Source organism: Odocoileus virginianus, chromosome 20 (genome assembly GCF_023699985.2).
Source record: "Odocoileus virginianus isolate 20LAN1187 ecotype Illinois chromosome 20, Ovbor_1.2, whole genome shotgun sequence".
In the NCBI taxonomy this organism is placed as follows: Eukaryota; Metazoa; Chordata; class Mammalia; order Artiodactyla; family Cervidae; genus Odocoileus; species Odocoileus virginianus.
Genome location: NC_069693.1, coordinates 56,021,905 through 56,049,890, shown reverse-complemented (window position 1 = coordinate 56,049,890; position 27,986 = coordinate 56,021,905). Strand labels below are relative to the sequence as shown.

Here is a 27,986-nt window from a genome sequence, read left to right as displayed (position 1 = left end):
CTATTTTCCTGATAAAACTATTTTAGTGAAGATACTGAGTGAGTCCCGATTCACTGTGATGTACCCTGGCCAACTTTGGTTTTGTTTTTATCAGGTTGTCCTGACAGCAGCTTTGGATCCAAATGTAAAAGTCCACTCGGTGGGTTCCAGGGATGCATGAGACTCATCTCCATCCGTCACGAGGTGGTAGATCTGATTTCAGTTCAGCGGGGGGCCCTTGGGAACTTCAGCGACCTTCAGATAGACTCCTGTGGAATCACAGACAGGTAGGGGCAGTCTCCCTTCTTTATGCTGACTTGTCCGTTTTCAGGCTTTTGGCAGAATGTTGAAATTAGTAGATAAAACAAACATTTTCTCTCCTTTTTCTCACCATCACCATCATCTGTTCCACAGGAAATGGATAACATTTACATTAGAAATAAAATATGCTTTTAGTTTTATGCTTCTTATTTCCAGTGATAAAATTTAGGTAGACGATATGACCATATTATTTATATATACAAATAGCTACCAGTTCCCAAAAGATGATGGTGATGCTGCTATAATTTTAAGGACATATAAATGTATCAAAAATATGATTAAACCCAGTCACTTAGGATACCCTAACAGTAACATAGACCATCAGGGTCCGGTAAACCAGAGACCTACGTGGTTAGTTGTCAGATGCGTTTGCTTCCCTGACAGCTGAATAATATGACAGAGACACAGGAACTTAATTGGTTGCTGTGGTCCTAATGCGTACCTTTAAGAACACATTACCTTCTCTGCAGGGAAAATGAAAAGGAAACTCCCCTGTGGAAAAGTTTTGGAGCCATTGTATTGATGAGGGTATAAGGATGATCCAGTAGTTTCAATAGGAATTCCGGTGCAGGGCATGAAGGGCATGACTGGGCAAGATTTGGAAGTTCATTGTAGACGACGTTACTTTTAATTTAGTAGTTGATAGTTTATAGTTTAAAAATGTTTTTAGGCATGGGCAACTGTAGCCAAATAATCTTGCCACTGATCAGGGAATTTATTTTTAATTATTGAGTTCAATGAAATGTCATGGCAATTCCAGATTAAATAAAAAAAATAAATAAAGCAATGTGACAAACTTAATCCAGCATGTAGTCATGTTCAGTATATATTTTGAGCAAGTACATTAATTCTGAGTTCTAAAAATAAGTTTTTATTTGTATGAAACATTTTGTCAACATAAACACACATCTGTTATATCTGAAGACCATTTACTATATCATTGTCTGTTGCTCCTGTTTTGAACACTGGTAGATACTATGTTATTTGTAGAAAAAAGTCATTATGATCTAACTTAGTAATGTATTAGGACATCATTTCCTCCCTATGAATATGTGCTTATTTAACTCAATTCGTAGATAAAACGGTTCTTTCTATAATGAAAGATAATATGTAAGGGAGAATTGAGATGATAAACTTCAATTGGCTTGATGTGGGGAATAACAGTGACCATCTCCATAGTTAGAGCCACACCAGCTTGGGATCATTAATCCTAATTTGGAGGAAGGCCTATAGCAAGGCACTCTGGGTCGGCTCTCACAGAAGCAGGGAGCTCACCCCCAGTGGGTAATAGTTACCAGGGACCAGCGGGAAGGTTCAGTCACCCAAACTATGCGATGTGATGGTCATGTTACAATTGGGAAAATCCTGTAAGCAAAACATGAAGTTCCCAATCTTAGTTTTTAAAAAGGAGATGGCAGAAACTTCATCAAGAATATGTTCTTGACAGGTTCTGTAATTTATTTTTTATTCTGGGGTGAATGAGAGCATTTCAAGCCTTGGTCTCATTATAACTTTCCATTTAAATTCTAAAAAGCATCAGTTATTTAATCAGGGTGATTTGAGTTGATACCAGAAGCTCTTTAACTTTTTTTGTCCACGGTGCTTTATGCATTTCAGTGGTTTTTTTCAGTGCTCTAAGTCAAAAGGGACAACTCATGCTTTCATTTAAACAGTCACTTCGTTCCAGGCAACTTTACAACTGTTTATGTCCTAACAATTTAGAAACCTTTTGAAAAAGTAATTTATACATTTATTACTTATATATATGTAAAATTAGAAAAATTTTAACTTTATTTTTAATGTAGTGTACAACCTTTCAAAACTTGGAATCACACATCAAACACTGCTGCCCTTAACCTTTTTCAACATGATTTCACATGGCGTTACTTTGTGTCAGCTACTGGACAGCCAGCTTCTCAAAGATAAGACATGATTAAAAGGAACCTGTTATGATCTAATGTGGAAATTTTTTTTTTCCCATTTATTTTTATTAGTTGGAGGCTAATTACTTTACAATATTGTAGTGGTTTTTGCCATACATTGACATGAATCAGCCATGGATAATGTGGAAATTTAACTACCTCAAGCTAGTCAGTGGCACAGTGCTTGCCAGATGTTGAGTCTGCCTTATTTCTCTTCAAAATGTAAAATGTCCTGGGAGCGGCTGTGACGTTGGTTCAGCACCCTGACGCACCCGGGCCCGCTGCTGGGGCCCCCGGTGCATCCTCGGTGTTCCTGGTGGGTGCACCAGAAACAGAGATGGCCCTCCCCCCACTTCCTTCTCTCCTTCCCTCTTCTTTATAGCCTCTTCCTTTAAATGTTCAGCATAGTAAATCAGTATGATTAAATGTTCTTTTGTGTAAACTATGGATGTTTCTGGCAACAGACTAAATCACTGTTGCGTCTCTTAGGGAAAAGAGAGGGCTATGATATGATAGGATGTGTTGAAAATTAACAGTCACAGCTACCTGAGAATTGGCTGAAATCTGATGAACTTAGAGTTCTGTGATTAAGATCCCATAACAACAGACGGAATGACCATTGTGTGTGCTCAGCTGTGCCCGACTCTTTGCAACCCTGGGACTATAGCCAGGCTTCCCTGTCCAAGGGATTCTCCAGGCAAGAATGCTGGAGCAGGTTGCCGTTTCCTTCTCCAGGGGATCTTCCCGACCCAGGGATCAAGCCCACGACTCCTGCTGTACCACCTGAGAGGCACGGGATGACCATTAGTAACGCTCTATTTACTCTTTAGATCGCTGTTAACATTCTTCTTTCGCATGATCAGGTATAATTGACCAGTATTTTGTGATATTTCACGGTGAATAGTGGTAACTGTATCTGCGCCTCCTTTTAGGTGTCTGCCTAACTACTGTGAACACGGCGGTGAGTGCTCCCAGTCCTGGGACACCTTTCATTGCGACTGTGCAAACACGGGGTACAGGGGAGCGACTTGCCACAACTGTAAGCCAGACACTTCTGCCTGCTCGTGCCTCTGTCCCCATTCCCGTTCATGTCCTTTTCTTTGTTGTGTATATGTTTATATGTCACGGGCGCACAACCCTGAACCTTAGCCTTCAGTTGATTTCCAGTTTATTTTTAATCCACACTTCTTTTCATAAAGTAGTCAAGGTAGCTTATAGAAACACATAAGACAGAAAAGAGTAGGAGAGCCAGCAAGGGGAAAATACATGTAGGAGAAAAAGGTAGCTAAGGATAAACATAAACTACAGTGCCAAATAGGTAATCCCTAACGTCTCTTAGTCACTCAGTCATGTCCAACACTTTAGCCTTCCAGGCTCCTCTGTCCATGGGGTTTCCCAGGCAAGAGCACTGGAGTGGGTTGCCATTCCCTTCTCCAATAGATCTTCCCCACCCAGGGATCAAACCCGCTTCTCCTGTATTGGCAGGTGGATTCTTTACCACTGAGCCACCTGGGAAGCCCTTAAATCCTCTTGCAACTCTGTTAATAAGGATAGTGAAAATGATATTAATCATAATAGTTTCATTGAGTGTTTTCTAAGTGCCAGGCACTGCTCTAGTATTTTATGTCCCAGCTCAGTTCCTTCTGATGACCACCTTAGTAGGTGGGTATTGTTATCATCTCTAGCTCACTAGGTAGCAGAGAGAGATTAATCACCTTGCCCAAAGCTCCTGAAACAGTTGAGACACAGTGAGCATGCGGATGTTTGTAACTATTCTCCAGAGGCTGGGACCACAGCCAATCTTCTTTTGCTGTTTTAGAAGCTGTGCGTTCTTTTCTGGTGAAAATGTGTGTGTGGTGTTAAGACTCACGTCATTTTCTTATCCACTCGTTCAGCAAAAATGCCCATTGTTTTTTTCCTTCTCATTTTTTTTCATTATTATTGCTGACTTTGTGAGCAACTTAACTCCTAGTCCTCTGACATGCAGCCGTGACTTCAGGCAAGGGCCTTAGGTGGAGTCCTCAGTCTCCTGTCTCCCTTCTTGTCACTGTGAACTGCCTTGTACTCCTGCCAGAGCTGAGATTGAAACTCCGGGCTCCCAGCCCTGGAGGCCCCACGAGGGACCCTCAGAAGTCCTGACTCAGAGCTGGAGAGGGCATGAGTTGGGTGGGGAGCTTCTGGGCTCACCCTCACACCTCCACAATCAACTTGTGTGGACTGGAATGCCTTGTAGGATCAGAAAGGACATCTGCTGTTGCTAAAGCCAGGCCAACTGTCTTACCCTGGATCACCAGAAGCAGAATGACAGTGTATTTTAATTTTTCACACCTGCCATCATCCCAATTACAGCAACTAATTCAAAACACAAAGCTAATTGAATGTGTTTTAACTAATTGTTTATTTTCAACTGTTAGCTGTGACTGAATCTAAATATAAGCACAAACCTCTCTGAGCCAAAAAAAATTAGATGATAAATAACTATTCTCATCGCTAGCCCACAACTTGATCCAGTCGTTGAATTCATTTATTAGGTTCTTGAGCAGGTAGGAGTCAAAATTTTTTGCTAAAAACCATTCTGATAAATGGGGCCAAGATAACAAACCTGGGTATAATGAAGTCATCACCATCATTAGCTTGAGTAGAAGGCAGGTCAGCAATGGAGTCTTTTAAAAGATTTTACTAGAAAGTAATATTTTAAACAGTCATGTTAAAAAGTGAAGTAATACACATAAAGCAAAAGTACTCACACAGTTGTATGTCCTTTCTAATACCAGCCCTCATGGCAAAGTTATGTATGCATCCCAGCCTCTTTCAGGCAATTTGTCAACACATGTATGAGCGTACAGAAATATATAAATTAACCCTTTCACATGCCCATTTCACTGCATAAAATACAAATGTGCCTAGAAAACAATCCATCTTATATCTCTCCCTATGTAATATACAATAGGAGCAAAACAGACAAGGAATTGTGGAAGAGTAGAGAAGTAAATTTGTATCTTTATCTGAAATCTCTGTAACGCTAAAAAACATTAGTTACAGTATTTCATATTGTCTAAAAACTCATTAACATAGTTTTGAAAAATTTAGACTAGATCAAGGAAGGACATTCAAGGGATGGTTTATTTCTCATTCCACAAAATTAAAAGCTTGATGGAAATCACCATTACAATTGGCCAAGTGTCCAGTGAAATGAGTGCATCATATAGAGTTGCTAATATCAAACCTTGTACATGGCAAATATATAATTATAAAATTAAAAATATCCAATTATGGATCAAAACACATTTAGACCAACTGAGGGCATATCTTATACAAGTATTTCTTTTGCTTTGAATTTTAATTATCTTAAATTCTCATTACAGAGCGTTAGAAAAAGTTTCTTTTGTAAATTACTTTTTAAATTATTCACAAGAAGCTTTGTAAATCATACTTGTTTTATGGGGAAAAAAGATTTTATCTATAGATTTATGTGAGAAAGGCGGCTAGTTGCAGCATTATTTAAAGCTTTTCTGTTGTTTAATTTTTGGATAACACAGCTTACCTAAGGAGATTACATTATTGTGCTTCAGATGTTAGGTTTTTACAAGATGATACTAGAATTAGAAATTCCAAAGTGGTTGTTGAACGATCCATTTGGATGGATGTCCAAAATGGAGGTCACATTATAAGAATCTTAGCATTTAAGACACCTACCTTCTATTTTGTTGTTTTACCTAATGTAAAAATAAACTAAATTTTCATTTTAAATGAATAATCTTGTATTCCTTTAGTAATAACATGAAATGCCATAAAATACAATCCCATTCTTTCTTTTATCTATCTAATCTTCTTTCATCCATATTTGTTTAAAAAATGAGTTTTGTCTTAAAGTATGTATTACGTTTTCTCCTGGTCAGTAATGTGCAAACTAAATTTCAAGACTTGGAATATTTTGTGTCCAAACTAACATTTAAGGAATTAATTTTATTCTGTTTCACTTATGAGGACACTTTCACTTTTTTTTTAAAACAGCTATCTACGAGCAGTCATGTGAAGCCTATAAGCATAAAGGAAATACTTCAGGGTTTTACTACATAGATGCAGATGGAAGTGGTCCCCTTGAACCATTTCTTCTATATTGCAATATGACTGGTGAGTTAATCAACTTTCATTTCAGAGTTAAATTTGCATGAACACTTTAAACACAAAATTAGAATGAAACAATAAGAAGTTGACGTAATTTCCAACTTGATTAAAATGTATATTGTTCAGTAAAAGAACTTAAAGTCAAACTATAAAAGAATAATTTAATGGTAGTGATTTAAAATGTCATTATTTTCTATGCATGTACTATCTGTGTAGAATATCTAATAATAATTGTATCTTATTAAGTCCCAATCCAAAAAGGATAGACTTGATTCCTCTGAGAAGATTGATACACACGTATGATTTCCCTTGTATGTAGAATCTAGAAGACAAATAAACAAACATAACAAAAGAGTAACAGGCTCCTAGATACAGAGAACAAACTGTATCTGTATTAGTGTCTGATGGGAGAGGAGTAGGGGGTGAAAAGAGAAAAAACTGTGACCAAGGGTGGTAATGAATGTTAATTAGGTTGTTTAGGGTGAGCATTTCATAGTGTGTATTTATATGAAACCATCACATTATATACCTTAAATATACACAATTTTGCCCACATAAATAAAGCTGAAAAATATTTTAAGTAATAATAATGAAAGAAAAAAGATTGATGCATATGAAAGCTTTGAAAATATTTTCTTAACTTTGGGTAGGGATGAATTTTATTCCTTACTTATATAAACTTATATAGGAATTAATAGTGTTGGAAAATGTGTTTGATTCAATGCAGCATCCATTCATGATAAAAAGAAAATGAAAGCTCAGTAAATTACCAGTAGAAGGAAGTGTCCTTAATTTGTTAAAGAGGACCCATTAAAAAAACCTACAGTACATATCACAGATTTTTGTGAAGTACTGAAAATTTTACCCCTGTCACCAACGTTAATGCAAGGATGCCTGCTATGATCACTCTGTTCACTGTTATTTTTGGAGGTCCTAGCCAGTGCAAGAAAGCAAGAGAAAAAAGCGAAATACTTACATACTAGGAAAGAAAAACTATGACTCTCATTGTTTGTAGATGGCCAGGTTATATACTGAGAGTTTTTGAACAATATACAGAGTATTAAAATTCAGAATGATTGCTAGATATCTGGTTAAGGTAAAAGTTAATTTTATTTCTGTATATCAGCAATAAGTATTTAAAATGAAGTTTTAGAAGATTCTATGTTTAGTAGCATCAAAAATCTCAAATACATGGTAATAAATCTAAAGAAAGTTGTGCATAGCTTTTACACAGATAATTGTAAAATACTATTGAGATAAATTAAGTCCTAAATGGAGAAATATAAAATTTTCATTGATTATAAAACTCAATATGGTGATGTAAATGTCAATTCTTCCCAACTTGGTACTGAGTGCAAACCTTCGTTAAAATTTCAACAGGGTGTTTGTTGGTTGGTATAATTGGGCTTTCCTGGTGCCTCAGATGGTAAAGAATCCACCTGCAATGCAGGAGACCTGGGTTTGATCCCTTGGTTGGAAATATCCCCTGAAGTAGGAAATGGCAACCCACTCCAACATTCTTGCCTGGAGAATTCCATGGACAGAGGAGCCTGGCAGGCTACAGTCTATGCGATCAAACAGTTGGACACAACTAAATGACTAACACTTTCATAATTGTTTTGGTGAAACTTGACAAGCAGACTAAACTTTACCAGCAAATTTGAAGGGGCCAGAAGAACTAAATCAATCTTAAAGAATAAAGTTGGAGGACTCAAGTCTACCAGCTATAATATAGATATTATGCTGATAAATTGAGTAAAACAGCTTGTGATGGACAGAAGGAAAACCGAATAGACCAATGATACAAGATAGAGAATCTGTAAATAGACTCACTCATATTTGGACAGTTGATTCATTGCAAAGGTAGCATTCATGTACAGTGAAGGAAAGATGGTTTTTTCAACCTGTATGTGCTCAGTCATTTCAGTCGTGTCCGACTCTTTGCGACACTATGTCCTGTAGCCTGCCAGGCTCCTCTGTCCGTGGGATTCTCCAGGCAAGAACACTGGAGTGGGCTGCCCTGACCTTCCCAGTGCAGGGGTTAAACCTGCATCTCCTGTGTCTCCTATGTTGCAGGCAGATTCTTTGCCCACTGAGCCACCTGCTGGGTGAAATTGTGTGTAAATACTGTAACAAAGACTTGATTCCTTCATCGTCAAACACAAAAGGATTCTAGACGATTTGTGCTCTCCAGTGTAGTAGCCACTAGTTAGATTTACGTTTAATTGAAATTAATATAGTTAAACAATTTGAGACAAGTTGTATAAATCTGAATTGATTCATTATGATAAGATTAAATTAAAAGCCATTTCCTCAGTCTCACTAGCCACAGTTTAACTACTGCATAGCCAGCTATTCCATCATTGCAAAAAGTTTACATTGGATAACGCTGTGTCAGGAGGTCAGCATTTCATGAAGCAAAATAAACAGAAAAAGGAAATACTGAATTGAAGCAGGAGGCATGGTAGAGGAGGATTTACTACTTAAAATCTGGCAGTGAATATCTAGGGAAAGAGCCTTCCGGGCCGAGGAAATAAATGCCAAGTCCTGAGAGAGTGTTGCGTGTGTGTTCAGAAAACAGCAGCAGATCCAGTGTGGCTGGAGTGTGGTGAGCGAGCTGCAAGTACAGGAAAGCAGGAAGTAATCAAGTGGCGGGGGCAGGAGAGGAAGGGTCAGGGGTCCTCACACGGTGTCGGGGCCCTGGTTTTTACCCCGAGTGAGTTCAGAAGACCTGGGAGAGTTTTAGGCAATGGTAGATGCCACCTGGCTTTCTTTAATAGGATCACGTTTGCTCCTGTGTTGGGAAATGCCTGTCTAGGAGCAGAGGTAGAAAAGAGTTAGAAGATATATTCATATATTCATATATATATATATATAAATGTAGGTATATATCAAATATGTTTATACATATGAATAATATGTATATGTATAATAGGAGTATAGGAGTTAGGAAGCCTGTTTGGAGACTGAGTTTAAGTAATTAATAATCCAGGTAAGAGCCAGGAAGGTCATCTGCACTGGATCATACCATGTAGATGGTGGACGGAGATTCAATTTTCTCATTGAATATGTGTGAGGAATGAGAAAACAAAGGGAACTAAAAAATAACACCACATTTTTGGCTTCGGCAATTGGAGTGATTAAGTTGCCATGATCTGAGATGTGGTCAGAGAGGTTTGAGGGGAAAGATGAGCTCAGTTTTATACACTTTGAACTTGAGATGTCTGTTACACATTCATGAAATATTGAGAAGGCAGTTGAATATGGGAGCAACAGTTCCTTTGTATTAAAGTGTAATTCTAAAAGCTGAAGGGTAGTGGCAAATCTTGACCACAAATATCTTGGAAAATTACTATAGAATGTGTCTTTAGAGATGTTTCGTATAACATAACCAGGGGGCTTCAGTTTGCCCTACCATTGTTGAGAATACTGCCTGTTTGGGCGGCTATAGCAGAATACTATAGATCAGATACCTTATAAACAACAGAAATTTATTTCTCACAGTTTTAGAGCATGGGAAGCCCAAGATCATGGCGCCAGCATTGTCAGATGAGAGCTCTCTTCCAGATTTAAGACTTTATACCATCATGTGATGGAGATAGAAGGGGTCCTGCAGGGTGTCTTTAGTAAGAGCACTAATCCCATTCATGAGAACACCTGCCTCTTGACCTCATGACCTCCCAGAGGTGCCACGTGCTAATCACATTACCTTTGGGGTGAGTGATTCAACATATGAATTTTGGTAGGTTGCACAAACATTCAGACCATAGCACTGCTCCACATGCCAAAGCTAACAGCTAACAGCTAACGATTCTTACATGTTTAGCCCATCAACAAAATTCCCTGCTCTCCACAGTACAGATTGCCAGGCAGCACCCTGAGGCAGGAGGGTTAGGGTGAGACATCAAAATCAGTATTTTTAAAAACCTTCCCATTTGATACTTATTGTGAAGCCAGGTTTGGGCATAGCTGTTTTAGAATTATGGTTTTCAAACTTTAGAGAACAGCCTGCTCTATTTGTGAGAATTAAATATAAGTGTGAGAAGACTTCACAGACAGAAAAGGAAAACTTTGCAAATGAACAATATGAATTCAGGTGTCAAATAACTTTTTGATTTTTTTCTGTTTAATGTGGGTTTTGAGTGAGATTAAACAAACTGTCACTGCATCCCTGTGAATCCCGTGTTGCCACAAAGGACCCTGAACTATGCCCATGCACTTGCTTTATGAAGTTTTGATTCTACGGTTCAGACACCTCAAAGTTGCTAAGTATCTGTAATCTTGAAAGCTCTTAGAAATACCACACACACACAAAATTCTCATTATCCATGACAGTTATGTTCTACAAAGTAACCACAGTCCACCTGAATTTATGAATACCGGACCATTGTTTCCAGGGAATGGCAGTCAGACTAGGTAACCTGTATTCTTGGGCTTCCCTTGTGGATCAGCTGGTAAAGAATCTGCCTGCAATGTGGGAGACCTGGGTTTGATACCTGGGTTGGCAAGATCCCCTGGAGAAGGGAAAGACTACCCACTCCAGTATTCTGGCCTGGAGAAGCCCATGGATTGTATAGGCCATGGGGTAGCAAAGAGTCAGGCACGACTGAATGATTTTCACTTTCAAAGTTCCTGCATGCCTCTGGTCACAGTATTCTCAACTGATCAATACATAACCTTGTTTCACTTGCATTTCAGATTAAAGACATCTTATTTAATGCATAGTTAATTCATTAACATTGAACTCACAACCAACAGCACCAGAACTCATACCTGAAGGAAGCGTATCTATCCCTTGTGTTCCCAGGAGGCACAACATAGCCTTCTTGTGCTTAGAATCCTGGACAGCACTCTAGCTCTTTGCTTGGAGGCAAATGTCAAGAGTGAAATCAGCGAAGAACATGGGACAAATAGAATACGTGTTTACAGGATGAGAGCTGAAGCAAGGAGTTACAACCTGGTTCTGTTCAACTTCAGCTGGGCAACTGAAATTCATATTGGGCAACTTTGTTTTTTTTTGCTTTGTATCTGTAGACACGCAGGAAAGCCTGAAGAACTGATTTGGGGATTCAAATAAATTTTAGTGAGTAGGCAAATTCATAAATGAGGAGAATCTGATACACATATATGCATTGGCTATATTATGTTTTTTATGCATAATATGTTAGTAATTTATAGGCCATGTGCATTTTTCATAACCATCTCAATGGTATGGAAATTATTAATTTCATTTTACTGAATGAATTATTTTATTTTCTATTAAATCAGCATTTACCTTATTATATTGCATTACTAATGCTATTTTAGTCACTTGAGGTGCTTTAGCAAGGTTATCAAAAAGTATAGATGAGAAAGAGGACATTCACAAGCTTAAAACCGTCTGAAGAGCAAGCAGTGAAGGACAGGAGATACAGATAATCCAGTTAGGAGACAGCAAAGTATTTTCAAAAGCTCCAGAATGTTGAAATATATTCAAACAAAAGTGACAGTCCCAGAATGTAACAAGTCAGTGAAAAATACATGTTACAACTTGAGACTTTCCTTATTGATCTGGTTTTGCAAATGAGAAAAGCAAGACTCAGGGAAGTTCAGGGAGGCAGGCTGAGGAATATCATTAGGGATAGATCAAGAGCTGAAACCTTGGTCTCTTCTCCCAGTCTGAAAATGTTTCCGCTGGAAAAGGCTACATTCTATCAGCGTCTCATTGCCTGTAACCAATTACCTATCCTCAAGGTTCAGCAATCAGGTATACCAATTATGAAGGCAAGACAAAAGGCTGGATTGGTAGTTTTCGAATGTGTAACTAAAGAAAAAATTCTTAGTCTAGAATTACTATCCAACAGATGAATCCACATGGATTTAAATTTCTTTAACCATTACAAGCTAAAAGATACAAAGAAAATCTCTTTTGAATGGATAATTTCCAAAACTTAAAAGTCTGAAAATTTTTTCTAAATAGTCTTCTAAATAAAATTAAAAATTTTTAGGATAATATGAATCCCAGTGGCTGTCTCTATTGGCATGTACAGGACTTTTTCTTCTTTTTCTTCATGAAAGCCTTTTCTATATTGAAATAGTTTTATGTAAGAAATGTCTCATTAAACATTACGCTGTGAGGACATCATTTCAGTGTGGAGAAAGTGATAAGTGGTACAGCTGTGGCTTTCGAAGTTTTGTGGAAATGATAATTCTGTGGCTTAAGCTCACCTTTTCCCAGGCACCCATTTCCAAGACTCCTGGATTTAGTTTCACTGACTCAGTAAGTTTAGAGACCAAAGCCTGGGTCTCTGCTCTATTAAACTGCAAGCTCCCCATGCGATTCCGAGATAAGGACTCTTGAGACCCTTTCATGAGAAGGCTGGAGAGTGTGAGGCTTAAAACAGCAAAACTATCTTTACTACAGGGATTTCAACAACAAAGACCTTCCTGATAGCTATGAGAGTTAGTAACTAACTACCGTTATTTAAATGCAGCCTTGTTTACGTCCAGTTTTGCTCCAGGATGCTAGCTGCTTTTTATCTCTCAGCTTTCCTTAACACAGCACTTCCGGCCTGTTCTTACAGTCTTTATCACCTCTATCACCCACAGCTATTAATCCTGAAAGAGTACACACTCTGCAACTGTGTTGCTTAAACAGCATTTTTTTTTTTAACGCTGTTATCACTTTAAAAAATAGCAGTCAGCCCAAGATAAATCAAGTTCTTAATTACTCAGTTGCTTAACATACAGTCTATATATTAGAAATCACTTCAGGCAGAGAAATCACTTCAGGTCTACACCAGAAGACCTAAAATGCCTTTCAGTGTTTTAGCATATATATTAATTTCATAGATTTTTCTGCTCTCTCTCTTTACTCATCTCCCTGTGTTTCCTTACCTTGACAATTCTCTTTGCATTTGGTAAAGGATAATTTTCAAAAAAATTAAATCATGACTCTTACACAGATATAAAAATAAAAGCTAAACCCATTTTGAAGATTTTATTTAATGTTTAACCTTACTAATGAGGGGGCTTCCCTGGTGACTTGGCTGGTAAAGAATCTTCCTGCAATGCAGGAGACCTAGATTCGATCCCTGGGTTTGGAAGATCGCTTGAGATGGGAACAGCTCCCCACTCCAATATTCTGGCCTGGAGAATCCCATGGATGTATAGTCCATAGGGTCACAAAGAGTTGGACACAACTGAGTGACTTTCACTTTCACTTTACTAATGAGGAAACTGGTAAGATGTAATAGCCAGTTGTAAGAAGTTTCAAAGAACGGACATATCTCTACATCAGAAATAATGAAATAACTGTGCCAGAGGAGGCAAAACCAGCTGCTTTCACAGCAGAGGAACCCAGACAGCCTCTAGCAGGTAGAATTTGCCGGCCTGTAGACAGGAATTATTTGTTGTAAAGAAACAATGGCTTGCTTGCTAAGCAAAACAAATAACAACTACAACAAAAAAGTAAGTCTGTGTTAAAGGATAATTTAATATAAATATGTCTTATAAGTTAGAGATAGTGGACTTCTCTGGAGAAATTCAAAGCTTATCTCCTCCAGATTTGCTTGCCTACCTTCTAAGAGTGATAAACACCCAAGGACTTGCCCGCCTTCTCCTTGGAGGAGATTTGTTGCATTCCAGAGTCCTCTCTCACTCTTAGGAGGGATGGAGGTGTGCCAGCCATCCTCTGTAAGCTCCAAGTCTCATATTTTGGGGGTCCCTCTCTCATGGTGCAACTCTAGTGGGCACATAGAAGGCAAGATAACTTGCTAGCTTGCAAGTGGGAGGTCTCATACCCTTCACAGTTTCAGCCTTAGCATTATTTTGCAGTTGCATCAGATGTCTACTATTTCCAAAGTTTGAAAGCAGCTAAAAGGCAGTGAAAGTCTCAGAGCCACCAGAGAATCACACAGATCACCTGGAAGACTGTGCTCTAGTCTGGGCATTGCTTTGGTTCTATTCGCTCATTCACTTATCCCTTCAGTAACGAGTTATCTTTTTCTGCAGGTTGTGCCCAGCCACACACTAGAGGTGCTATGCCTAGCAAATTAGAATCTATCGTTCTTCTAGTAGAGCTTACAGACCAGTGGGAAAAACCAATTTAATAAATCACAGAACACTGAATTACACATAATGAAGTCTTTGTCTTTTATAGTTGTAATTTCTAAACAGGTATTTGTAGAAACATTGGATACCATGATCATGTCCAAAAGAACAGTATAACAGTTTGCAGAGATTCCTCTGTTAGTAAAACGCATGAGAACTGGAGCCTGGGTGTTGGGCCCTCATGTCCATCGTCCAGAATCCACTGTGATGCTTTCATTGTCTCTCCTTTGCCCTGGACATCTCAATTACTGATAAGTGCAGCATCCGCATAGCTTCATCTTTGCAGCACTTTTTATTGAAAGTGAACTCACTTGCAGAAACTATCATAATATGGAAATTTTAGAATTTCAAAAGGAGACATTTCTCTGAGCTGCCCTTTAGCAGCCGACATGCACTGTGGCCTTGGATTTCTTACAACACCTTAAGAGACCTTGAAAGAACACTATGTGTTCGTCATGACCCAGAGGATGCTAAACGATAGGGAAGTCCCTCTAAGGGTGACCCGAAAGACAAAGAGACAAAGGCTTCAAGTGGGTTTATTGTCCAGCTCTTTTGACAGCTACTCAGCCAGAGATGAGCTGCTTCACCCATGCCATTGATTCCCTACAAGAAAGGATGAATGGTTCCGCTGAATAATAAAAGCAGAGTCCAGCAGAGGCTAGGTTAACAGATTTGCCCGGACAATAATCTTAAATTTCTAATAGCCAAGACTGTGTGGCTAAAAGGAAAGAATTTCAGACTTAATATATTGCTTCCTATATTCTCCCCCTGCCCACCTTTTTTTTTTTTTTTTTTCAAATTTGGAAATAGAGGCTCAGATTTCAGCTGACTTTCTTAAGAGTGCAGACCCATGCCAGATACACAAATTTAGGTCTCCTAGTGATCTTCTTGCTGTCCTGCTGTCTGGCCAACCATAATTAATTTCATTAGCTTGTATATCATGTCCTCTTTGAGGAAAACAATTTACTGATCAGGCTCTTCAGTCAGCTGAAATTCAAGGTGGAAACGAAAGCAATGGTTTTATTGCTATAAAAGGCTATGGTTTCAGAGAAAAATTATATTCCACTCATGGAAGAGAATAAGGCTGTCAAATTTGCCTCCTGTCTCATTTATTTAACAGGCCTCTCTGTTCAAAATTCTGATGACCAGGAGAGGGGTGGGAGTGGAATTTCTTGTTTTGATTGTGTTGATCCATGTGAATGTATTCGCTAAAAACCAGGGGGCTGGGTATCTCTACCAACTGTTTTCCTCCAATTTAGACTCTTCCTCTGTAATACTGAAGAGTTATGTGACTTAACGGCACATTTATAGCAGAGTTTTGACAACTTCCAATCTGTTTCTCACCTATTAAATCAGAGGCCTTTTGATTAATGTGTTCTTAGGCCTGCGTACATCACGGTACATATAATAGGAAGTTGATTGCTGGGAAAGTTGAAAGACAGATACAATATGTCTATCTTCTGTTACAACCCTTGTAAGGTTTTTATTTCATCTAAATAATTTTGGTAATCAGTGTGATGGAAATGTTTACAGACTATCAGGTACCAGTAGTGATAGCTCTCGCACATACGCAGAGATGTTTTATTTTTCTTGTGAGTCGAGATGTTGATTCTGTGTCACGTATTCAGAAGCATGACTTGCTCTTGCACTGCATAACTGCGCAGATCACATGGGACCAGAATGGGTATTTCACCTTTGATTTTAAAAGAAATAGGTGTAATTCTGGTGTAATTTCCCAACATCTGTGTCCTGTGAATATGTATTGATGTGTATGTGTTTGTGTATGTGGATTAATCATATTACATATAGTTTTGTATCCTGTATTCCCCACTTAAATATTTTGTACATTTTCCCATATTATTAAAAAAAAAATTCTCCGAAGCTTGATTTGAAAAGGAAATAGATGTACACTCATAATTAAAAGTTGTCTGAAGGGAGATATATGGGCCATAAAAAGTTGACTTTCTTTTTGCTGGCAGCATGGATGATTTCCAAGAATGGATAGATCATTGCTTATGTTATGTAATTTAAAATATTTTACAGATTCAAAGATGCATTTTTTCATACTTTAACATCTCTGAATTCAGGATGTATCAACAATCAGCAATGTTTTACAGTTATAATAGGCAGCATTATTCTTTTCTTTCTTAAACAAAATTAATAACGTATCTTTTAAAAATAGAATATCAGATTTGATGAAATGTACAAATTTAATAGTTTTCTTAATATTTTTACCATGAATACTTTCTGGCTGAATTATGTGAAAAAGTAGAATAAAAACACTGCAAATGCATGGCAATCATATAAACTTCAGGGAAAAGAATCATTTTACTATAATTTAAAAATTTTAAGAATCCATTTGTGTTGATTCTACCTCTCAGAGAGGTTTGATGACTAGAAAAGTCTGACTCAGATAAAAGGTGATTTTGATTTTCTTTATTTATTTTAACTTTTGCAGACTAGTGATGGTCTCCTCTCTTTCTTCCCCCATTTCTGCATCCAAGAAACTGCGTGGACCATCCTACAGCACAATGGCTCTGACGTCACAAGAGTCCGAAATACCAGCCCAGAGCACCCCTACACTGGGCTTTTCGAGTATGTGGCCAGCATGGAGCAACTCCAGGCCACCATCAACCGTGCAGACCACTGTGAGCAGGAGCTGACCTACTACTGCAAGAAGTCACGGCTCGTCAGCAAGGCAGGTAAGCGAGCTGGGGCCTCCGTCCCCCTCCCCGCGGGGCGCCCCCTGCACCAGCTCCTGCAGGGTGTAATTCTGCCACGGTGGTGGCTGAGAGCCGCCCAGGGCCTGTGCTCCCCAAGCGCTGAGCAAGCCCGTCACAGTTGGGAAGTCACAGAGACGCTATCTGAAGAAAAGAGCAAGGTCAGCTACCCTGAGCTTTGCTCACAGCCTGGTTGTCTCTGGAGTCTCTCCTGGCCTCGGTCGGAGGCCTGCACAGCACAGGCCTCCTTCTCCTACTGGGTGAATGCGCAGTGTGGAGCCCTCCTAAAGGGCAAGTGGCACGTTAGTTTGTGTTTATCATGGGAAAGAGCTAATAAAAATATGACGCCGTTTTCTGAAAGTGACTCTTCCGTGTGACTCTGCCACGGACTGTTGACAAGTTACCCTCTGGGTATAACTGAAAATTAGAGCAGCCTGCTGGAAACACGGCTTTTTTTCCAGCAGCTCAAATAGGAGTCAGAAAACCATGTTTAACCCTTTCTCTTATTCTATCTTTAATAACCAGTCTGCTCCTAAATCCCAGTTCTACTCTGTGTTTTCTCCCGTAGAACGTCTCATGATGTGAGACTGTCTCGAGTCCCTCCAGGTCTGCCTCTGTGTAAGCTTTAATGACCTGATACATGAAGCTATTGCAAGACCTTTCCTCCTGGCCTCTCAACTGGCCCTCAATCCTTATCTCCTACCCACCCAACATAGCATCCAAAAGATTACTCTGTGAAGGAAACTAACCTTTAAGAGACACTGCTTCCATCAGGACCCTGTACCGCTTAAGCGGCTCTGACGGCCTCCTCGCTCCTCCGTCCAACACAGACTCTTCTGTCGAGACACCTCCAGGCCTCCAGGTGGCGGGTGGGGTAACACATAAAGTGAAATGAAGTGAGCCTCATCGGTGGCTCAGACGGTAAAGCGTCTGCCTGCAATGCAGACCCGGGTTCGATCCCTGAGTTGGGAAGATCCCCTGGAGAAGGAAATAGCAGCCCACTCCAGTACTCTTGCCTGGAGAATCCCATGGAGCCTGGTAGGCTACAGTCCATGGGGTCTCAGAGAGTCGGACATGACTTAGCGACTTCACTTCATTCACCTCTTTCCAGCTCTCCAGTGCATCATGCTTACAGTGATCCTACCAGTTTAGTATGCGACTGATGGTTTATTGCTAGTGAGTATCTATCTTGGAATCTATTTAAAAAAATAGATAAGCAAGTATGGAAGTGTAGTCTAAGAGGAAAATTGAAAGTCACTCAGTTGTGTCTGACTCTTTGTGATCCCATGAACAAAGAACACTGGAGAGGGCAACATTTTCCTCCTCCAGGGGATCTTCCCAACCCAGGAATTGAACGCAGGTCCCTGCATTGCAGGCAGATTCTTTACCAGCTGAGCCACAAGGGAGACCCTTCTAAGAGGAAAGAGAACCATAAATACAGAAGAGTAAATGAATGTGATGAAACAAAATGGAACTAAGTTGCTTGACTAGAGAAGAAAGAAAAGGAAAGACAATCGTCAGAGTCACAAATGAGTCAAACTCTAAAAGAACCAGAAAACAAAATCCCCAAGAACCTTATCGAGCCGAGCCCCGCACGGAGACGAGGGGGTGGCCCTGAGTGTGAAGGGGTTCCCTGCCGTCAGGGCTGGTGGTGCCGCACGTTTTGCTCTGAGGCTCCCCAGGTGTTCCACCAGGCTTGGGAGCCGCTGGCGAAGAGGATAGTCAACTCTAGAAGGCTGTAGAACTGGGGTTGGGGGAAACCATTGAATACACAGATTTTCTTCAGGTTCATGACCCTAGAATCCATATAGAATGGATTTGAGGTGGAAAAGAGGGAACAGTTTGGATTTTGGGGTTGTAATAAGGAATGTATGGGAAAGATCAGGAAGGTGGTGTGAGACAAGTTAAATTTACAGTTTCAAATCTTGGAACTATAGCAGCACCAAGCAATAATGGTGCTGTGATTGTGGATGAATAAAGTGGAAATGTTTGTGAAACATTCCAGCAAGGTATGGGTCCTCCAGCTCAGCACACTGGAAGGGTGGTCAGCGTGAACACTCAAACCATTTGCAATTTTATTCATAACTATAGGAGTAGAAGTGATCCACCATCATCCCTGATATTTTATCATTTTAATTTCAAGTTTAAAATTTTCTCATGCTTTTCTTAATTCTTTCTTATATAAATTCTTTAGGACACTTCAGTAAGACTAAAGAAATCAGAGGTATTTGGTATCTTTAAAGCATTCAGTGATTTCTACTTCAGAGGGAAGATAGCAAATTTAGATGTGAAAATACTATTCAGTATTTAAGAATAATGATTTATTTTTTAAAAATCTATAACCACATAATATTTTAAGCAGTATGTCGAAATAGATCTATTAAATGTTTCAAGTAGGTTTTGCCTTCAGTTGATGAGATAATCATTCAGTTAAAGAGAATAAAGGCTGTTGATATTGAGTAGTACATTAACACAAGCCTCCAACAGCTCCTTGACTTCTTGGCATAGTGCACAGGAATGTATAGTAATGCTGAGTCAGAAGTTATCTGCATTAGCACAGATCCAATGTAATAATAAGATTTTATGAGCACTGGCCTTTGTAAGTAAGGGAGAAATTGGTACGAGTAAGGCTAATGGCCACAACTTGAAAGGTTTGAAAGTCAATGGAAAAATGATCGCGCACCTTTGAGGAGCCGACTGACTTGATGTCGCCTCCTTCTCTCGCCCTGACTCTCCAGTGCCTGTGATTTTTCCCCTCTAGCTTGTTTTTCCCCTAAGACAGATTGCCTACAGACCATATCTAAATGTCCCGTCTATTCGTTGCTCTAGCTTCTTGACATCATTTTAGTCTTAGCTCTGTGAAGGAGCTGGTAACTGAACATTCATCATAGAAAGAAATGCATTTGGTTGAGGGAAACTTTGTTTTTGAGTGTCGTATTTGCTTTGGGCATAAAGATCTTTCAGTGTTATTTCTGTAGTCTCTGAAGAAGTAGCCAAGCCAGTAAACAGAAGAAAAAATATACACTTTGGAATATATCTTGAATCATAGTGAGGGAGTGCCATACCATGCCTAAACAGCGAGTTTATCTTTAGTCGATAAGGATATGGAGATAAATCACTGACTTTACACAGCATTTCATAATGTTCTAATAGGCATTTTATGTTCTCAAATCAATTTCGTTTCTCATATGTTAATTACTGTGGATTATAATTTGTTGCCTTCTTGTTTCAAAAAATTATTTTTAAGGAAATGGCATGTGTGAACTCACAATATGTTTTATTTTTTACTATTATGCCTGAATTAAATAGAAACTGCTGGTTTCTTTTCTACTCAAAGAAAAATATATCAATCAATTAAGCTTAAATAATGAATTTTTTTTTAAAGCTTTCTTAAAATACCATCAGTTATGAAGTTTGGAATTTCACTACATCAAACCAGTCTTTTCTCCTTTCATTCTTTTTAATGATTTGGTAAGGAAGGGAATTATACTGGGATGGAAGGTCACAGGTTATAAAGCAGATGTCATTTTTCTCACCTTTATTTTTCAGATGGAACCCCTCTGAGCTGGTGGGTTGGAAGAACCAAGGAAACACAAACTTACTGGGGAGGTTCTTTGCCTGATCCTCAAAAATGTACTTGTGGATTGGAGGGGAACTGCGTTGATTCTCAGTATTACTGCAACTGTGATGCTGACCGGAATGAATGGTGATTTTTATGATTTCCTTATGCAAAATCAAGTTTATTATTAATTTTTTTAAATGAATCACTGCCACATATATAGGTAGGTAGATACTGGAAAACTTAGTACAGTGAAGAAATTAGATAAAGGTATGTTTTGATGAAATGTATTACAACTAATCTGATTTCTAGATGGGAAGATCATGATCTTTTTATTTGAATTTTGTGGTAATAAAGCAAGGGTCATGCACCTTTTATTTTTGTAATATGATGAAACAGAAGCATCTGTTTCATGCTTGCTTTTCATTTTGAGTCAATTATCATTATCTTTGAAATTAAGTATAATTAAGTATTATATTCTCAAAACATAGTTACATAAATAAATTAAAATTTACATAAATTATATTTAAATAAATATATTTAGTTACTAACATATCTCTTCAGTAGTCTTGCCTATAAACCTTTAAATATGTAAGCTTAGACTTTCCCACAATTACTTAAACATGTAGCCCTTTTATTTTCTTAAAGGATGCACTATACTATGAAAAACTGATATTCTGTTTATCATCTTTTGAAAAAGGAAATCTATAATATTTAGATTTTATATTGAACATGAAATGTTTTATTTATTCATTTGACATTACATTTATTCATTTGAAAAATATCAAAGACTGTGTTATATCAAAAGGCAGATTATTTTATGCCTCTAAAAGAGGCATCTGTATGGAGAAATTATTGTACTTTTATTGTTATGTGTTCAGCATGAAGAACATTGTCTCTCTTACTTAAAGTCCAGTTTCTCAAAATTTCTAGTATTTTTGGAAGATACATTTTTCTTCTCGCTGCCTTCACGCACACACACACACACACACACACACACACACACAGATGCCCACAGTGTATTTTAAAATGTGAATAAAAAAATTTTTTTTAATTAATCTAATCACCAATAGGCTTCCCAGGTGGCTCAGTGGTAAAGAATCTACCTGCCAATGCAGAAGGTGTGGGTTCAGTCCTAGGGTCAGGAAGATTGCCTGGAGAAGGAAATGGCAGTCCACTCCAGTATTCTTGCCTGGGAAAACCCATGGACAGAGGAGCCTGGCGGGCTGCAGTCCAGGGGGTCACTAAAGAATCAGACATGACGCAGCAACTAAACAGCAACATCAGTCACCAATAACTCTCCTATCTCTGCATGACATTTTATTCATCAAAAATAATTTTTAAAAATAAGATTTTGAAACTTTTCATATTAAATTCTGCTTATGCTTAAGTAGCTTGTGTAGAACTAACCTAATCCCAAATAACATTTATAATCCCAGGAATACTATTTATTAAAAACACCTACTTGAAGCAAGGAGAGATAAGAAAGCCTTCCTCAGCCATCAATGCAAAGAAATAGAGAAAAAACAATAGAATGGGAAAGCCTAGAGGTCTCTTCAAGAAAATTAGAGATACCAAGGGAATATTTCATGCAAAGATGGGTTCGATAAAGGACAGAAATGGTATGGACCTAACAGAAGCAGAAGGTATTAAGAAGAGGTGGCAAGAATACACAGAAGAAATGTACAAAAAAGATCTTCACGACCCAGATAACCACGATGGTGTGATCACTCACCTAGAGCCAGACATCCTGGAATGTGAAGTCAAGTGGGCCTTAGAAAGCATCACTACAAATAAAGCTAGTGGAGGTGATGGAATTCCAGTTGAGCTATTTCAAATCCTAAAAGATGATGCTGTGAAAGTGTTGCACTCAATATGTCAGCAAATTTGGAAAACTCAGCAGTGGCCACAGGACTGGAAAAGGTCAGTTTTCATTCCAATCCCAAAGAAAGGCAATGCCAAAAATGCTCAAACTACCACACAATTGCACTAATCTCACATGCTAGTAAAGTAATGCTCAAAATTCTCCAAGCCAGGCTTCAGCAATACGTGAACCGTGAACTTCCAGGTGTTCAAGCTGGTTTTAGAAAAGGCAGAGGAACAAGAGATCAAATTGCCAACATCTGCTGGATCATCAAAAAAGCAAGAGATTTCCAGAAAAACATCTATTTCTGCTTTCTGCTTTATTGACTATGCCAAAGTTTTGACTGTGTGGATCACAATAAACTGTGGAAAATTCTGAAAGAGATGGGAATTCCAGGCCACCTGACCTGCCTCCTGTATGCAGGTCAGGAAGCAACACTGAGAACTGGACATGGAACAACAGACTGGTTCCAAATAGGAAAAGGAATATGTCAAGGCTGTATATTGTCACCCTGCTGATTTAACTTCTATGCAGAGTACCTCTTGAGAAACGCTGGACTGGAAGAAGCACAAGCTGGAATCAAGATTGCTGGGAGAAATATCAATAACCTCAGATATGCAGATGACACCACCCTTATGGCAGAAAGTGAAGAATTAAAGAGCCTCTTGATGAAAGTGAAATAGGAGAGTGAAAAAGTTGGCTTAAAGCTCAACATTGAGAAGACTAAGATCATGGCACCGAGTCCCATCACTTCATGGAAAATAGATGGGGAAACAGTGGCTGACATTATTTTGGGGGTCTCCAAAATTACTGCAGATAGTAATTGTAGCCATGAAATTAAAAGACACTTACTCCTTGGAAGGAAAGTTATGATCAACCTACACAGCATCTTAAAAAGCAGAGACATTACTTTGCCAACAAAGGTCCGTCTAGTCAAGGCTATGGTTTTTCCAGTGGTCATGTATGGATGTGAGAGCTGGACTATAAAGAAAGCTGAGCGCCGAAGAATTGACGCTTTTGAACTGTGGTGTTGGAGAGGACTCTTGAGAGTCCCTTGGACTGCAAGGAGATCCAACCAGTCCATCCTAAAGGAGATCAGTCCTGGGTGTTCATTGGAGGGACTGATGTTGAAGCTGAAACTCCAATACTTTGGCTGCCTGATGTGAAGAGATGACTCATTTGAAAAGACCCTGATGCTGGGAAAGATTGAAGGCGAGCAGAGAAGGGGATGACAGAGGATGAGATGGTTGGATGTCATCACCGACTCGATGGACATGGGTTTGGGTAGACTCTGGGAGTTGGTGATGGACACAGAGGCCTGGTGTGCTGTGATTCATGGGGTCGCAAAGAGTCAGACACGACTGAGTGACTGAACTGAACTTGAAGTAATTGGAGAATAACCAAAGGTAGACAAAAACTACCACGGTTGGGAGCCTTCAACCCTTCAAAGTCGGGACTATCAGTGGATGAGATTTATGTTTAGATGCCTTTTCTTTGAAACTACTCCCCAGATCACCTGCCATGGGTTGGCTAGAACTCAAAGAGATGACTAGAGTTGGGGCGGGAGGGGGGGCGGGTTGCAGCAGGTATCAGAGGAAGGTTCAGAGCAACCAAAATGACTGGAAATGGATTTCTGGGCAGTTTGGAAAGGAGAAAACCATTTGGGAGGAGACCACTGTATCAGCTCCTCTAGAACCCTGACCTCTGAGCTGCACATTCACAGGGGAGGTTTCTAGGAACCAAGCAGAGAGATGCAGTTGGACCACTGATCCCGTGACATAGGGATTTCAGCAGCAACCACCAGAGAGACCAGATTGGAAGTGCACGTGCCCGTGGTTGACTTGGGCTTTGTAAAGCCCTAGAGATAGAGATGGCACAAGGTCCAGGCCTTTATGGCAAAGACTATGTCCCCAAACTGAGCATGATTGAAAACTACCAGTGAAACTGACCCAGGCCCTCCCCAACAAAGTAACAACAAACCTCCAGCATTTATTGCAATAAGGTTGTGATTTTAACTACCTGTGAAAACAAAAACCAAGCCTTCTGAGAAGGACAGCAGATTCTAGAGTCTCTACAGTGTATCACCCATAATATCCAGAATATTATAGCAATGGTTGCTTATTCAAAAAAAAAAAAAAAAGCAAACTTTGATCCAAAGTCAAGAAAATAAATGTACCATCAGAAACAGGTCCTGGGACACTGGTCCTGATTAGCAGGCAAACATATTAAATCAACTCTTAAAAAAAATGTGTGAAAAATTAAAGGTAAAGATAATCACAAAGGACCCAAGGGTATTCTAAGCAGATAAATGAGAACATTATTAAAGAGGCAAATGTACATTTTAGAATAGAAAAGTGCAACATCTGAGTTTAAATATTTATGGCATAGATTTCAACTCTTATGGGAGTTAGCAAAAGAAATCTTCAGTAAACCTGAAGACAGACCAGTAGAAATCATTCAATCTGAAGAACACAGGAAAAAAAAAATTGAAAGAAAAATTGACAGACCCTTTGTGGCTTGTGGGAAAATATCTATGATTTAACAGGCAAGAAATTGGAGTCCCAGAACGGCAGGAAATAAAATGAGGCAAAAGTATATATCGTTTGATGAAACCATGGCTGAAAATCTCTCAAATTTGCTTAATAAACATCTCTGGAAGCAAGGCCCCGAGATGGCCCCCGATTATCCACACTGCCTGTTATTCACACCACTGTGTAATTTCCTTATCTTGTGTGTTGCATGGACCTTGTGACTTGCTTTTAAAGAATAGCATATGATAAAGTGATGAGATGTCACTTCAGAGACTGAGTTACAAAAGACCATGACTTATGACATGCTTGAAATTCACTCTCTGCATCTCCTAGCCTTCTTGTTTGATTCAGCAGCCTGCCACGTTGTGAGCTGTTGTGGACAAAGAATCGAGGGTCGCCCTCAACCAACAGCTGGTAAATACCCAAGGCTCTCAGTTCAGTGCCCAGAAGAGGTAGAATAGCCAATAGCACAGGAGTGAGCCTTCCCCACCCAAGCACTGAGTTGACTGCAATCCTTGCCAACACTTTGAGTGTAGCCTTGAGAGAGACGCTGAACTAGAGGGTCGTAAAGTAGAATAATCGCACATTATATAAAAGGTCTTAAGTCACCACTTTGTTTTAGGGGATAATTTGTTATGCATTAGTATCAACAGATAACTAATACAACTTCAATGATGTTTTGAAAGTAGCCAGTTTGGGTGAATCTGGTGGAACACCTTCCACACAGAGAAATCAGGATGCAAATGAAGGTGACCTCCCATCAGAAGACAATGAAATGACACCTTTCGTGGGGAAAGAGGAGGCAGTGTCGACCTAGACTTTTACAGAGGACAAAAATACATTTCACAAATGAAAGTAAAATAAAGTCCTGTTCAGATTAAACAAATGCAGAGAGAATTTGTTGTCAGCAGAACTGTACCGTAAGAAATAGTGATGGAAATTCTTCAGGCTAAACAGACCGTTTAAAACAGATCTTCAGGCGGGAATGAAGGGCACTGGGAATCATGAATAAGTCAGTAAATGGAAAAAGCAGTGTTTAAATTTTTCTCTTGATTAAATAAATTAAAATTCACTATTTAATTGTATTATAAAGTTTGTAGCATCTGGATTTAAAATATATTGCAACCGTGGCATAAAGAACAGGTGTTTGTGTAGGGAAGGGTGTTAAAAATTATCCCATAGTAAGTTTGTGACATTTTAAGTAATACAACATAAAATCTAAGTAGACTATGATGAATTAAGGATGCATCTTATAATCCATGAAGCAAATATTAAAATAAAATAAGCAGATATGTAGCTAAAGAGTGAAAAAATAAAATTGAATACCAAAAGAAATATGGAGTAAACCAAGAGGAGGCATGATAGAGAGAGCAGAAATACAAGATGTCCTGTGGAGGGAAAAATAAGAAATACCAAAGCGATAGATCTAAAAACGCACTATCAATCATTACATTAAATGGCAATGGGTTAACCACCTCATTGAAAAGGCACAAAATGGCCAACAGAACTTAAAACCGCCAGCTATATTCCGACTGCAAGGAACACTAAAATGCTGCCCTGCCTTTTCATCCTCAGAGGAGCGATTTGATCCTGACTCTTTATGTGTACCCATTTACTCAGAGCATCTTGGCTTTGAAATGCAATAAGGACTATTGTTTCCTTTCTAACTGTGTTAATCAGAGTAATTTAAGGAGCTTGTTGTCGTTGTTGTTACTGTCTTTCAGGACCAACGACACTGGGCTCCTTTCTTATAAAGAACATCTGCCAGTGACTAAGCTGGTGATCACGGACACTGGTCGGCCGCATTCAGAAGCAGCTTACAGGCTGGGTCCTCTGCTGTGCCGCGGAGACAGTAAGTGGTGGCGACGTACCCTCAACATGTCTGAGGAAAGAGGTGTCACCTAAGAGCCATGTTGCTACATGATAATTCGTCAGACTTCTCTTTTGAAAACCCATAAGCAGTGTCTGAAATAATCCCCCTAGTCAGTCAACAGAGTGCCCCTATAGAATGGAAAGCCCTGGAATAAATGCCGTGACAGCAGGCCTTGTTAAGACTCCAAAGAAAGAACCCACAAAGCATCTCTGTTTGGCTGGTTCATAAGTTCATTCCCTCCTTCCTCAGTATCTACATGCCTTTATCCATATAGGAACACCTCAGTGCTGCATAACATTATTAAGGATGTATGGTGAGTTTTCTACTGTTGGGCCTGGGGTGAAATTAGAACATCAGGAAAATCAAAGTCAGTTTAATCAAACATATTTGAACTTTCATTCTCTCTCTTTTTTTTTTCCCCCAGTTTGTGTGTGTGTTCTTACTCTAAATCAGTGGGACCTGCTCTTTTGTATATTCAATATATGAATACTCTGAACCAGAATTTTTTAATTAAAATATAGTGTCACAGAAAATACATATTTTCAGCAGAGAATGAAATGAGCATATGTGGCCATTTATAACCTCTCCGACGTCAGTTAGGTTTGAGATTGATTCATTATTTTTTTATGCTTTTAGTTACTTCCAGAACTTAACATGCAAATAGAAGAAATATTTATTTACCTTAAAAGTATATCCTGAAATGAAGGTTTATTCCAGAGGCTCAACAGAGAAAGAGTTGATCTGACAATGCGTTGGATTTATGGAGATGCGTAGCGGAAGTTGCTTAACTAAAAAGCAAAGATGATACTGGCTTATAAAAAGGTGTATGTACATTGTAAAAAAAAATGACCCGCCATTATACCTACCATCCCTAATCTTTATCATCTCAACTTCCTGGTCTGCCAGTAGGCCTTCCACAGTCACTTGAAGATGACATAGGATATTTCATGGAGGGAAAAGTTATGTGCAAAGAGATGAGGTTGTAAACGCAGGCTGCA

The 27,986-nt window shown here is 39.0% G+C and overlaps 1 protein-coding gene and 1 long non-coding RNA gene across 3 annotated transcripts in view; one reads left to right on the top strand and one right to left on the bottom strand.

The window, feature by feature from the left end:
* The window catches only part of CNTNAP4 (contactin associated protein family member 4), a 271,612-nt gene that overhangs the window by 186,921 nt on the left and 56,705 nt on the right, over positions 1–27,986 (top strand). For both annotated transcript variants that reach the window (XM_070451515.1, XM_070451514.1), the window contains exons 10-15: positions 95–266; positions 3,155–3,261; positions 6,237–6,356; positions 16,946–17,143; positions 20,711–20,867; positions 26,840–26,967. In XM_070451515.1, the coding sequence (XP_070307616.1) occupies positions 95–266; positions 3,155–3,261; positions 6,237–6,356; positions 16,946–17,143; positions 20,711–20,867; positions 26,840–26,967 (882 nt within the window). The remainder of the gene's footprint in view (positions 1–94; positions 267–3,154; positions 3,262–6,236; positions 6,357–16,945; positions 17,144–20,710; positions 20,868–26,839; positions 26,968–27,986) is intronic.
* Positions 262–27,986, bottom strand: LOC139029961 (uncharacterized). The gene is made up of 3 exons (XR_011482309.1): positions 27,855–27,986; positions 27,670–27,776; positions 262–382 (listed from the first exon to the last, which is right to left on the bottom strand). It is a non-coding gene; the product is annotated as an uncharacterized lncRNA (long non-coding RNA).